This window comes from Trifolium pratense, linkage group LG5, assembly GCF_020283565.1.
Source record: "Trifolium pratense cultivar HEN17-A07 linkage group LG5, ARS_RC_1.1, whole genome shotgun sequence".
NCBI classification, from domain to species: domain Eukaryota; kingdom Viridiplantae; phylum Streptophyta; class Magnoliopsida; order Fabales; family Fabaceae; genus Trifolium; species Trifolium pratense.
In genome coordinates this window covers 57,289,978-57,303,223 of record NC_060063.1, presented here as the reverse complement: position 1 = coordinate 57,303,223, position 13,246 = coordinate 57,289,978, and the positions used below count along the sequence as shown (strand labels likewise).

General features: G+C 35.5%; 1 protein-coding gene across 1 annotated transcript; it reads left to right on the top strand.

The window, feature by feature from the left end:
* Positions 1–4,203: 4,203 nt before the first annotated feature.
* LOC123885069 (hydroquinone glucosyltransferase-like) lies at positions 4,204–7,345 on the top strand. Its single transcript, XM_045934290.1, has 2 exons — positions 4,204–4,784; positions 5,931–7,345. Exons 1-2 carry the CDS (start codon positions 4,268–4,270, stop codon positions 6,854–6,856), a joined length of 1,443 nt encoding a protein of 480 aa, XP_045790246.1. The 5' UTR covers positions 4,204–4,267; the 3' UTR covers positions 6,857–7,345.
* Positions 7,346–13,246: the final 5,901 nt, after the last annotated feature.

Genomic DNA, 13,246 nt, shown 5'->3' with positions numbered 1-13,246 from the left:
TTGATCCTTCGTCAACCAATTTTTTTATCTTTGAAACCAAACTATTTCCCAAAGTAGCAAGAATCTTATCACACTGAATGATCAAAGTAAAAAAAAAAGGAAAAAGTCAATAAAAAAAACATCAATAGAGATTTTGTGAAAATGTGAGAAGTATATCAAGATAGTACATCACCTTTTCATCAACAAACAACATATTCATAGACGTAACCTCAGTTTGATTTGTATTTGTCTGTTACATTCTACACATTAACAATTCGAACTTTCAACTTTAGATTTGCTTTTCCAGCTACTATAACAGACACGTGAGGGTAGATAGGAGCTATAGTTTGAAAGAGTAATTTGTTTTAACTAAAAACTAAACTCAATAGAAATGTAATTAAGTCAATAATGTATACACTCTTCGTATTTTTTTGTGTGACTAAATTATAAACTCTTTGTTGTTTCTATGAAAACGGTTGACATTTAAATGGGATAAATGTTGAAAGAGAATCCAAATATGTTCATCTTCATTGTCACTAAGGAATGTTATAGTAATATAGAAAAGTGTAACATCTTGGGACATCAATTTTTGGATAATTGGAGAGGTATAATTCAATAATAATGTAGAAAACTGTAACATCTTGTGACATCAATTTTTGGATAATTGGAGAAGCATAATTCTTTATTATTTATTATGAGATTGATATAATATAAAAAAAAAATAGAGATGAAAATGATATAATATAAGGAAGTGATGTGGCATTATTGTGTGATTTAATTGGATGTAAGTGGATGATGTGGATTAGGGTTAAGATGGATAGTAGGAGAACTATCTAGGAATTATATATATAGATAAAATGTATTGTTTTCTTTAAGTGAAAAAACAATCAATAAAAAAAATTAATTTTTATTACCCATCTTATCTTCTTCTTAGAGATGTCAACCAGGCGGAATTAAGAGTAGATACTTTATCACTCTTTGTTCCACTGTTTAAATTATTCACCATCACCGTCCGCATTCCCTGTTTCGGACACCATTTTTATGGTAACATGCTGGTACTTGTGGATGTAGAGAAACAAAAGTATCTTTGAGGAGAGTTTTCGCCGCCCCAACAACCCAATTCATGTGATTCTCAAGATAGTTACCGAGATCGATAGATGCAAGCATGTGAATGGAAGGCAGACGCGTCTTTTTATTAATAAACACTCACCATAACATAAGACATGTTTTTTTTTTCACATAAGTTAGACACAGGCAGACGCGTTCGCCTATCTGGGCCGTTAGTAAAAATAAATGTAAAATAAAATATACAACAATGTTATTTCTCGCAAGGAATTTTAAAACGGAAAACTTATTATTTTAGTCGCTAAAAGTGTAACTTTTTTTTTAATAGCAAAATTTATATTTAGAAAAAAAGAACTTCGGCTAACAACGTATCCAAAAAAAGGGGGAGTACAAAAATTACTAAGAACTCCAAAGAAAACAAATACAAGAATACAAGAGCGATAAAAAAAAAAAACAGGGAACCTTGCAGATGTTTTGTATATAAACAGATCCAAAAATACATCGAACATTGCAGATGTTTTTGTATATGAACATTATATTGCATATTTTTGGAAGAGTGACTCATACAGACTAGCTCATTTTGACAGCTCAGCAGGTATTAAATGTGTGCTACTTCGTCCCTTGTGCAACCATTCGATGATTTGGGCATCACGACGAGATAAGTAACCACCTCAACGCATGAGAGTAACAAGTTGGTTTAATTCGATTTTGGGGAGAAAAAACTTTGAACCAATAAAATAAGTCGGTTTAGTTCAATTTCTATAATCATCATGTCTCAGAAAATCTTAACCTAATCAATGAAGAGTGCGTCAAAGTAAAAGTCAGGCAAGGAACCAACAATTGGCATATTAATGGAGACCTAATGGGTCTTGGGTTCAATAATGTTCTAAATGATCTTAGGGGTTAAATGAAAACATCCAATACAAACAAAGTGAAAGAAACATTGGACAGAGAGTTTTTTTGAGAGAGCATTAGGTAGTGGATGAACAATTTCTCAAAACCAAATGAATGAATTAGCATTAGGATCAGAATTTAGTTGCCAAAAGTTTCTTTGGGTTGTGAGAGAATCAAATGATTTAGGTAGTGCTAATTATTTTGATGTTTCTAAATCTAACAGTTCCTTCATTTGAGTTTTTTACCAAAAGGGTTCTTAGAAAGGACAAAAAAGCTAGAGGTTAATGGTAGAGGATAAGGACTTGTGATTCGTGAAAGGATGAAAGTCCTACAAGATGCTGCAATGAAAGTAGTAGATGGATCTTGCTTAACCACTATGTCTCAATTGGTCACAAAATATGGACCAATTTGAAAGTTGTAATGAAAGTTAGTTTCATAACTTCTCTCCATATGCATGTGATATGTTTTTCTTAGCTTGGTTTAGATTTAACTTTACTATGAGTAAACAAATATATTCTACTATCGGATGGTACATATATTTCTAATCTGTCGTTAATTTTGAGTATTTTAGTTTTTAAATATTTTAGTTTTGGTAAGTAATATTATTGACATAAAATAAAAGAGTAATGCATAAGCCCATACATTCTTAACACAGGGGTATAAAAGAAACGTGGAGGGTCGGAAGAGAAATTATCTTAAATAAGTATGACATGTATACGGTTATTTAGTAATGTATAATCTTTCATGAGAAACCATTCAAAGTACTTGAACATTTTATGATTGGGACCAAATGTAGTTACAATTTCTTACTCCATGCAACGGTTACATATTATTTGTCCAAAATGCTATTATTATTGATTGATTGGGACCATATATAGTTACATTTCTTAAGGTAATTGAACTTCCACTTGTCAATTCAATTTCAATTATTTGCTTCAGTCCTAATTATGAAAAAAAATATTTAAGTACATTCAAATTTTGATGTATCTTGACAATAATATAAAATAGATACATTAAACTTTTAATGTATCTAAAAAGTGAATATCTTATAATTAGGACCGGGAAAAATACTAATTTTGTTCTGTTATTATTATGTCAACATATCAAAATTGAAACATAGAAATGAAAACAACTAGATTTTTTTTTTAAAACAATAAAAGAGACTTGAGCAAGCCTTCAAAATATATTAATAAGAAAAGGAAAATACGAAAGATGAGAGGGACATGAACCTAACCCTCAAAACAAAGTGCATAAGCAAAATCTATAAGGCATTTCAACACGATTCCTACCTACCAAAGTCTCCTTTTATCTGAGGAGAGATTTTATTCAACCAAGTGAATCAAGGTGTACATATAAAAATTCTTTCTGTAGATATGAGAAACATAAAAATTCTTTTTTTTGTTGACGAAATAAAAAAAAAACATATTCGAAACTATAACTATTTTTTTCCCAACAATTTCATAAAGTAAAACAGTTAGATTAATATTGAAGTATTTTTATTATTAAAGTATTTTTCATATTTTATTTATTTAATTTCGTAACATACATCATATTTTATTATTTTACAATTATAAAAATATATTTCTTAAATATTCAAACTTGTTTGTACTATAATGAAATGATGAAATGTTGAGATTTGATGGCAGATTTTTCCCTTATGCCATTTCTATTTACTATGAAATAATCATAATGTTATGGCCGATAAGATATTGTTTAAAAAACTGAAGGTTGAACAATATATAAATAAAATACAATAATTTTTTTGTAGTTGTTCTTGGTTTGATAGAAATGATATTCTGAACACTTCTTCTGATCCAAGGAACTTATGATCTTCTAAAGGCTTCTCATGGTCCATAAGCTCAACTGGTAAAAAATTGACGAAATTGTTAGGTTAAATGTTAATGACTATGATTCGAACTCTGACTCCTCTGGTACTTATCCATGTAATGTAAGTTTATAATTGTTTTGTCATTTTGTCTATTTAAAAAAAGGTGATAACAGCCTGTTTCCTTATATGTCACTTGGTTGAGGATTTCTTATTCAACCTAGAGGTACTTAGTTCGAGACATGACACATAGGAAAAAAAAAAGTGATAACAATGAAAAAATCTATCAAATTAATTGTAGATAAATCGGAAAAAATGGAACGGAAAAAGAAAACTAACCCACCACCCACATGAGTGTATTTTTTAATTTTTTTTCTTTCTTTGGAATATTTCCAATGGTCATTTTTTAAGGCACTCGTTCTTAGTTGCATTCACTACTTATATATTTGACATTCCATTGTTAGTGAGGTTGCTAATGCTACCTATACAACTAATTTGGTTCCAATGGAAGCAAAAGCTCACATAGCAATTGTCTCTATCCCTGTCTTTACTCATCAAGTTTCAATACTTGAGTTTGCTAAACAACTTATTCATCTCTACAAAAACACTTTCCATGTTACATGCATCATTCCCACAATAAGTGATTCTCCATCCATTGCATCCAAACACTTCTTTGGTACCCTCCCTTCTAACATACAATGCATTTTTCTTCCTCCTACTAACTTTGAGGATCTAAGGAATGATCTTACACTTGAATCTCAAATTCAAATATCAGTTTCTAGATCTATGCCTTTAGTGTGTGAAACATTAAAGTCAATTAGTACTAGCTCTAATGTGGTTGCTATAATTGTTGATACTTTTGCATATGAAGCACATCAATTTGCTAAGGATTTGAATATATTATCCTATAGATACTTTCCTTGTTCAGCAATGGTATTGTCAATGTGCCTATACTCCTCAAAGCTGGATGAATCAATTACTTGTGAGTATAAAGATCATCCAAATCCAATAGAGATTCCAGGTGAGTCAGATTAACCCTTCATTTGTGCAACTTTATATTATACATACTATTTATATTTGTAATAGAAATATTATTATTGATTGATTAGCAAGTTACAACTCCTTAAGTGTAGGATCCGGATTTCCAACTTAATAATTTCACACATTTTCCTGTTGTAGCACATCTCAGCCGGTCATTTGAGATTGAACGGTTTAGATTACAAACATTGTTTTATACAATAAAATAATCTCAATTGGGAATATATAAAGTGGTGGGATTCATAAATTTCACTTAATAAAAGAGTGAGTGTTGTTATTTTATTGTAAGATAAATTTAGGTTGTGATTTTAATAAAAGAGTGATTTTATTGTAAGATAAATTTGGGTTGTGTTGATCTCATATGAGTAAATAAGACATATTTGGGGTGTGAAGAAACAAATAAGTGTGCAGATGTCTTGGTAAACATATGTTGTTCCTTATATCGGAACGTGATTTTTTATGAGGAATGTCCTGCTGAAATTAGATATATTTTGTTAGATGATGAGCTGGGCCAAAGCTCTCCTAGATTGATTGTTGCTTAGCTTTTTTTGTTCGGGCATTAGCCCTCATCCGTATAAAAAATAATAATAATTTAAGTTGTGTCTTTTCTTGGGTCATGCATAAATAAACACACATGTTGAATAGAATAGAAGATATCGATTCCAATAAACGTCAAGTATTTATTACTCTTTTTTTAAAATGCGTGTAACACGTGGTCCAAAAAGAAAAAAAATATAAAAATTTAAATAGTGATAGAAATAAACATATACAACTAATAATGACTTGGTCCAAGTGGTAATTAAGGGTTTTGGTCCACTTAAACATGTGGTTAGGGGTTCGATTTATGGCTCATGTGTATGGAGAAAATTCAGTTGGGAAGGGAAAAACCTCTTATTTGTCCCACAAGTTTCTCGACAGAAATTAGTCATCACTGACGACGATAAAAACTTCATCTTAATATCCTGGAAAAACAAAATAAACATATACGGTCTCACATACCATATCTTTATATAAATGCTCAAATAACACAACTTTTTTAAATCTTGGACTCTATTTTGTTGACTGGTGAGTAAGTTACCACATCATCATAATATAATATTAAAGGATTTCACAATCGTCTTGATTATAGGTTGCATATCTGTACAAGGCACAGATCTCCCAGACAGTTTTCAAAATAAATCAAGTTTAGCATACAAGTTATTTCTTCACCGCTCCCAACAACTTTGTGAAGCTGATGGGATCATAATCAATAGCTTCGTTGAAATGGAATCAGAAACATTGAAAGCAATATCCCAAAAATATCTATGTGGCACTACACCTAATGTATATCCAATTGGACCTATCGTACAAACAAGGCCCAATATTCAGAAAAATGCATGTGAATGTTTACTATGGTTAGATAATCAGCCACCTAATTCAGTTATCTACATTTCCTTTGGAAGTGGTGGCACACTTTCACATGAACAAATTAATGAACTTGCTTTGGGATTGGAATTGAGTAACCATAAATTTTTATGGGTTAATGTGAGAGCACCAAGTGATAAAGCAAGTGCTAATTACCTAAGTAATAATGAAGTGGACCCTTTAAATTATTTACCTTTGGGCTTTATAGAAAGAACAAAAGGACAAGGTTTTGTTATGTGTGGTTGGGCACCACAAGTTGAAGTGCTTAAACACAATGCAATTGGTGCATTTCTAACTCATTGTGGTTGGAATTCAATTTTGGAGAGTATTGTTCATGGTGTGCCTATGATAGCTTGGCCATTATTTGCTGAACAAAGAAGCAATGCTGCATTGGTGACTAATGGTCTCAAAGTTGCTATGAGACCAAAATGTAATAGCAAAGGCATAGTGGTAAAGGAGGAAGTGGCTAATATCATAAAGGGTGTCATGGAGGGTTTGAAGAGTGAAGAAATTGGAAAAAGAATGAAAGAACTACAAAAGTTTGCTAATTGTGCTATGATGGAAAATGGGTCATCCATGAAGACATTCTCTATGTTAGCACTCAAATGGAAGAGATTGGGAAGGCCCATAGAAGTTGAAAGATGGGCTTGATGTTCTTTTTTTACAACAAAAAATGTTTCAAAAGCATCACATGATATGATAAACCAAGACATTTCAACTAATAGGCATAATGTGGGAAAAAATTTCTACCCACCCACGTCCTGAATTTCTGTTTTCGCACAGAAAATTCAGAAAATATTTTTCGAATTTTTTTAGTGTAAATTTTGCCCACCCACCCCTTGAATTTCTGCTTTTGCATATAAAAATTCAGAAAACGTTTTTCGAATTTTTTTTAGTGTAAATTTCACTGAAATTTACACTAGAAAAACACTTTGAAATGTATTTTCCGAAATTTTTTATGTGCTAGGGGTGAAAAAGAAACATGAGGGTGGGTTGAGAATTTTTCATAATGTGGTATAATAAAAAAAATTTAGGAGAAATGAAACATGGTTAAGCTTGGGAAGGCCATAGAAGAATGATGGAGAAGCATAGTGTGGTTCAAATAAGTTTTGGTCAATAGACTAATTTTTATTTGTATAATTTGTATGTTTGAGATTTTCTTTTTTTGTTTACAATTTTAGAGTTTCTTTTTAATTAATAACTTTTTTTTTTAGATTAATTACTATACACCGATGGTGTAAAATTTTTTAAACATGCCACTTTTATAAGTTAGTTCTTAAAATATTTCAACAAAAATCTATATGGCATTATTTTATTGGATGCATGTGTAAAAAAAATTTACACCGTCATGTAATAAATTAACACCTTTTTCTTTTACTTAAATTGAGTAAATAAGCAAACTTGTCTTTAAATTTGCACCAATCAATTAATCATGCCCCTCAATCTATTAAAATAGTTAAAACATCCCACGATTCATGAAAGTTATATTTAATCAGTCCACTCAACTAATCTTGCAATTTTTTTTTTGACTCAAAACATTAATCTTGCACCTTAATCTGTATTTAATAGTTAAATTATTCACTTATTTCCAATATATGTGTATTTTTTTTAGGTAAATGGAGTCAAGATTGAATATCTTTTGAAGATTTATATTTGAATATAGTTTAGATTTATATTTAAAACTAAATAATGTTAAAATTTATTATTTAAGATAACGACCTTCTTTAACCCTACCCATCTCTAAATATTCCCCCACCCCCCCAAAAAAAAACCATTTCTAATTCAAGATGCTAGAGAGAAATGTATTCCCACAAAATACAAACAAAACAAGATCTATAAAATACCAGATGTGAAGAAGAAAAATATAGTGAGGAAGAAGGAAGTTATATTCCCATCTCATTAATTCCGTTGATAGAAATAATGGATATCAAGAGTAATTTAGAGGAAAAAAGTTGTTTTATGTTAATGGATTGTTGGGTGGTGAAGTTGTGATGTTGTGAGAGGAAGAAGATGAAGATAAGTTTGATTTCATTTTGGTCCTTATTGTAGTACAGTTTCATTTTGCTCTCATACCTACGTGAACTTGGTTTTGAAGTGAGATATGCCACATCATGCTTCGCCTTAGTCAACCAATGGGATATGTCATTGATGACAAATCGTCACACTCTCTAATCCATGCCTATTTTAGCAACATTAGATACATTTTAGTAGGTTTTTAGCAATAAATATGAGAGAAATCTAACCATTAGCTTGATTACTTATTTTGCAAGAAAACAGGAAAAACTGCAGGAAATGAATGCTTTTCACTACGCTGGGGGCGTAGCCCATCACGCGCCGCGTGATGGAGCTCACAGGGAGCCAAGATTTCCACTCTGATCACGCGCAGCGTGATACCTGACCACGCGCGGCGTGAAGTTTTGTTCAGGAAATGGATTGCTCTCTGACTTGACCACGCGCGGCGTGATGCCTTACCACGCGCGGCGTGAAGCTTTGCTGAAGATGAAGAATGCTCTCTGACTTGATCACGCGCCGCGTGATTCTGTTATCACGCGCGGCATAGTGATAGAGTTGCAACCACGCGCGGCGTGGTAGATCTGGCGCGCGGCGTGGTTGCCTTCTGTATATATATTTTCTGCATAATTCTGTTTTGGGGTTGGAAAATTCTGCGAAATTGGACTACATTCTGGTCTTGGAACTTGAAGATCGTGATTCAACACTCCAGTGGAGAGCTCCAAGCGCATCAGATCATGGACTCACAAGCCGTGGCGATGAAGCGAGGAAGCGAACGAAGAACGATGAGGAGCTAAACTCCTTGGAGGTAGGATCTAGGATAGTCTAGAATGTAGGGAGATCCTGTGTAATCTGTTATATGTGTAAGAATCTACTCTTTTCATAGTGATTAATTTGATGCAATTCAATGTTTAATGCTTTACAATCCTTCATTAGTGTTGTAATGATTTTGAGTTAAGTCACGTGCGAGAGTATTGATTTAATGTCTGAACTGAATTGTATTGAGCGCTCGAGTGTCTCCGGTCGAGAGATTGAGGCATAGAGTGTAGCGAACGATTGACGCGCGTTAAGATCATTCGTTGTAGGTAGCTTCCGCCCGAGAGATCGGGGGAGTATCGACAACGAATAGAGTGGATTTTGACAAGAGATTGCGATTCACTATTTTGTCGATCTAGTTGTTAACACTTGAGTAGATTCCTATGATATAGTAGATTGCATGTGGTTGAACTATAGACTAGGCGATTCCGATGATTCTACCTCGCTTTTCCATTATATCAAGCATATTTTCTAGCAATTCATTACTCAACATACCCCCAATTTATGTGTATTTTCTGTATAATGTCTATGAACACCATTCGATTAGTTTGATCACACAATCCCTGTGGATCGATATTTTTATTACTACGTGATTTTCGTGCACTTGCGAAATTTATCATCAAGTTTTTGGCGCCGTTGCCGGGGATTGTGATTGATTCAACTAAGCGTTAGTGTTCATATTTTCTGTGTTTGTTTGATTATTTTCTGTTTTATATTTTTCTCCCGGAGCGTTCTACTTGTGTGTTTCATTGTGCATGCGGAGAACAGGTCCTCAAGAGCTGCAATTTGATCCGGAGATTGAAAAGACAGCTCGCGCAATTCGAAGGGCAACAAGGGAAGCTCAAGCTTCAAGGGGAACAGCTTTGCTAAGAGATACACCGGACTGTCAAGGAAGGACTGCAGCAGCAATGGAGGAAGAACAAGTTCCACCGGTTCCTCAACCGCCAAGGCGTACCCTTGGTGATTATGGGAGGAGAGACAATGACGCGTTGGCAAATCAAGGCTTTCAGCCGGCGAATCCTGTCTCATTCGACATCAAGAACACGGTCCTTTCCGCCTTAAAAGAGAATCCTTATTCAGGTTCGGAAGCTCAATGCCCGAACTTACACTTGTCTCACTTCTATGAAGCATGCGACTATACCGATCCACCGGGGGTGAGCGAATCGGACAAAAGACTGAGATTATTCAAGCATTCTCTCACCGGCCGTGCTAAAGATTGGTTAGACACGATACCAGCCGGAACAATTGAGACTTGGAGACAGCTGGAGCGGAAGTTCTTAGATCGTTACTTCCCTATTCATAAGTTTCTAGAAAGAAGGGCTGAAATTAGCAACTTCGAACAAGCGGATGGTGAGACGTTGTATGATGCTTGGGAGAGGTTCAAAGTTTGTCTCAAAAGGTGTCCGAATCACGGTTTCGATGGCCACAATCAGATGCAAATGTTTACCCAAGGTTTGAGGGCTCAAACGCGAATGATACTTGACGCATCAGCCGGTGGTTCGTTAAAGAACCGTGATGAAACTGAGGCAAGAGAATTAGTTGAAAGCATGGCTCAAAACGAGTATAGAGCTACTAATGATAGGGGAGCCAAAAAGAAAGGCGGAGTGTTGGAATTGGATACTCAAACAGCACTATTGGCACAGTAAAAGCTCATGACTAGCCAAATGGAAGCAATGATGAAGTTGCTGTCCAATCCACAAGTTCAATCTTCTCCAATAGGTAAAATTGACAATGTGCGCTGTGATTTTTGTTTGCAGGACCACCCAAATGGCGGATGCTTCCCGGAGGGTTCAGAGGAGGCTCGCTATTTGGCCAATTTTCGGAAGCCGTACAACAATAACAACAACGGTTCCGGGTGGGGGAATGGTATGCAAAGTCAAGGTGCACAGCAACAGCAGCAAAGGCCTCCATCAAGGATGGAAGAGACTCTAAATCAGTTCATGCTCATGACCCAAAGCAACTTTGAAGCGATGAAATCGAGTCAAGCAACCTCTAACAAGAATCATGAAGCTTCTATAAAGAATCTTGAGGTGCAAATGAGTCAGCTGTCAAGACAGTTTTCGATGTTGCAAAACCAAGGAGGTTTCGGTGGAAACACTCATGATAATCCGAAAAATGAAACTTGCAATGGAATCACTTTGAGGAGTAGAGAGATACCGGAAAGGCCAGTTGTGGAGAAACCCTTGAAAAAGAAGGTCATTGAGGGAGAAGTTGAAAATAAGCAAGAAGTTGTAGTTGAAAATGAGAGATATGAGGGAGAAGTAGAAAAGGAAAATGTGTCTAAGGAAGTTGAGATTAGTGAGGATGAAATAGAAGAAGTTGAAAAACAGAGGGAGATAAAAGAAAAAGAGAGTAAGAAGGTTGAGAAAGGTAAAGGAGTTGATGAATCGCCATATGCTAGGATGCCGTTTCCTAGGAGGAAGAAAGTGAAGAATCTTGAGCGGGAGAAGGAGTTCAAGAAGTTCATGAAGGTGTTGAACAAGCTTGAGATGGCTATACCTTTAGTTGAGGCTTTGGAGCAAATGCCGAGTTATGCAAAGTTTTTGAAGGAGCTGCTCACAAAGAAAAGAAAACCATTGGATGATGAAATGGTGAGTATGACGGAAGAGTGCAGCGCCCTCATTCAACGGAAGCTACCGCAGAAAAAGAAAGATCCGGGGAGCTTTACAATCCCTTGTTCCATTGGGGATCTTACTATTGGAAAGGCTTTGTGTGATTTGGGTGCTAGTGTGAATCTAATGCCGTTATCAATAATGAAGAAGATACCGGGAGCTGTAGCAAAGCCGACAAAGATGAGTCTCTCTTTGGCGGATAGATCCATCGTGTATCCGGAAGGTATCTTACATGATGTTCTGGTGCGAGTCGGCGGATTTGTGTTTCCGGCTGACTTTGTTGTCTTAGACATGGAAGAAGACAAGAATTGGGAACCCTTGCTGTTAGGAAGACCATTCTTAGCTACCGGACGCGCCCTTATTGATGTGGAATTGGGAGAACTAATGTTCCGGACTGACGGTGAACAAATCCTCTTTAATGTGTTTGAAGCTATGAAACAACACGACGATGACACTCAATGTTTCAGAATTGAAGTGGTTGATGAGGTCATTGAAGATATCTTTAAGGTTCAACACTCCTCCTCCACTCTTGAAAAAGTGTTAGTTAACTCATTGGATAATGTGGAAGAGGAAGGGGAGCGAGAAATTGAGTTGTGTCTTAGCAATTTGAATGCTAGTCGGATAGATGAAAGTCCTAAGTTTGAAAGCCTCCTTGAAGTAAGGAACAAGGATCAAATGGAAGAAGAGAGGAAAGTTCCCGAACTGAAGCAACTCCCTTCACATCTGAAGTATGTGTTCTTAAGTGATGATGCTTCGTTTCCGGCCATCATTAGCAGCAAACTCACTCATTTGGAAGAAGAGAAACTGTTGAGAGTTTTGAAGTCCAACAAAGCCGCAATGGGATGGACTATCTCCGATCTGAAAGGAATAAGTCCCACTTTTTGCATGCATAAAATCAAGTTGGAAGCGGAGTTTAAACCAGTGGTGCAACCGCAACGAAGACTCAATCCTACCATGAAGGAAGTTGTGAAGAAAGAGGTGCTGAAACTATTGGAGGCCGGCATGATATACCCTATCTCCGATAGTGCTTGGGTATCTCCGGTGCATGTGGTGCCGAAAAAGGGGGGAATGACGGTGGTGAAAAATGATAAGAATGAGTTTATTCCATCTCGGACTGTTACGGGATGGCGTATGTGCATCGACTATCGCCGACTCAACACCGCGACTAGGAAGGATCACTTTCCCTTGCCATTCATGGATCAGATGTTGGAACGGTTAGCGGGGCAAGAGTTCTACTGTTTCCTTGATGGTTACTCAGGTTACAATCAGATCACCGTCGATCCGGAAGATCAAGAGAAAACGGCATTTACTTGTCCCTTTGGGGTGTTTGCATATCGAAGAATGCCATTTGGATTATGTAATGCCCCAGCAACGTTTCAAAGATGTATGCTAGCCATCTTCTCCGATATGATGGAGGACACAATGGAGGTATTTATGGATGACTTTTCGGTTTTCGGTAAGTCTTTCGATTTTTGCCTTTCTAATTTGAATGATGTGCTGAAAAGATGTATAAGTACCAATTTGGTTTTAAATTGGGAAAAATGTCACTTTATGGTAAGAGAAGGGATTGTTCTCGGTCATAAAATCTCCTCAAAGGGGATTG

Excerpts from the sequence above, each read along its gene's own strand:
- LOC123885069 (XM_045934290.1), top strand. The coding sequence starts at position 4,268 with ATGGAAGCAAAAGCTCACATAGCAATTGTCTCTATCCCTGTCTTTACT. Across the intron at positions 4,785-5,930 it reads AAATCCAATAGAGATTCCAG|GTTGCATATCTGTACAAGGC; the intron begins GTGAGTCAGATT and ends TCTTGATTATAG.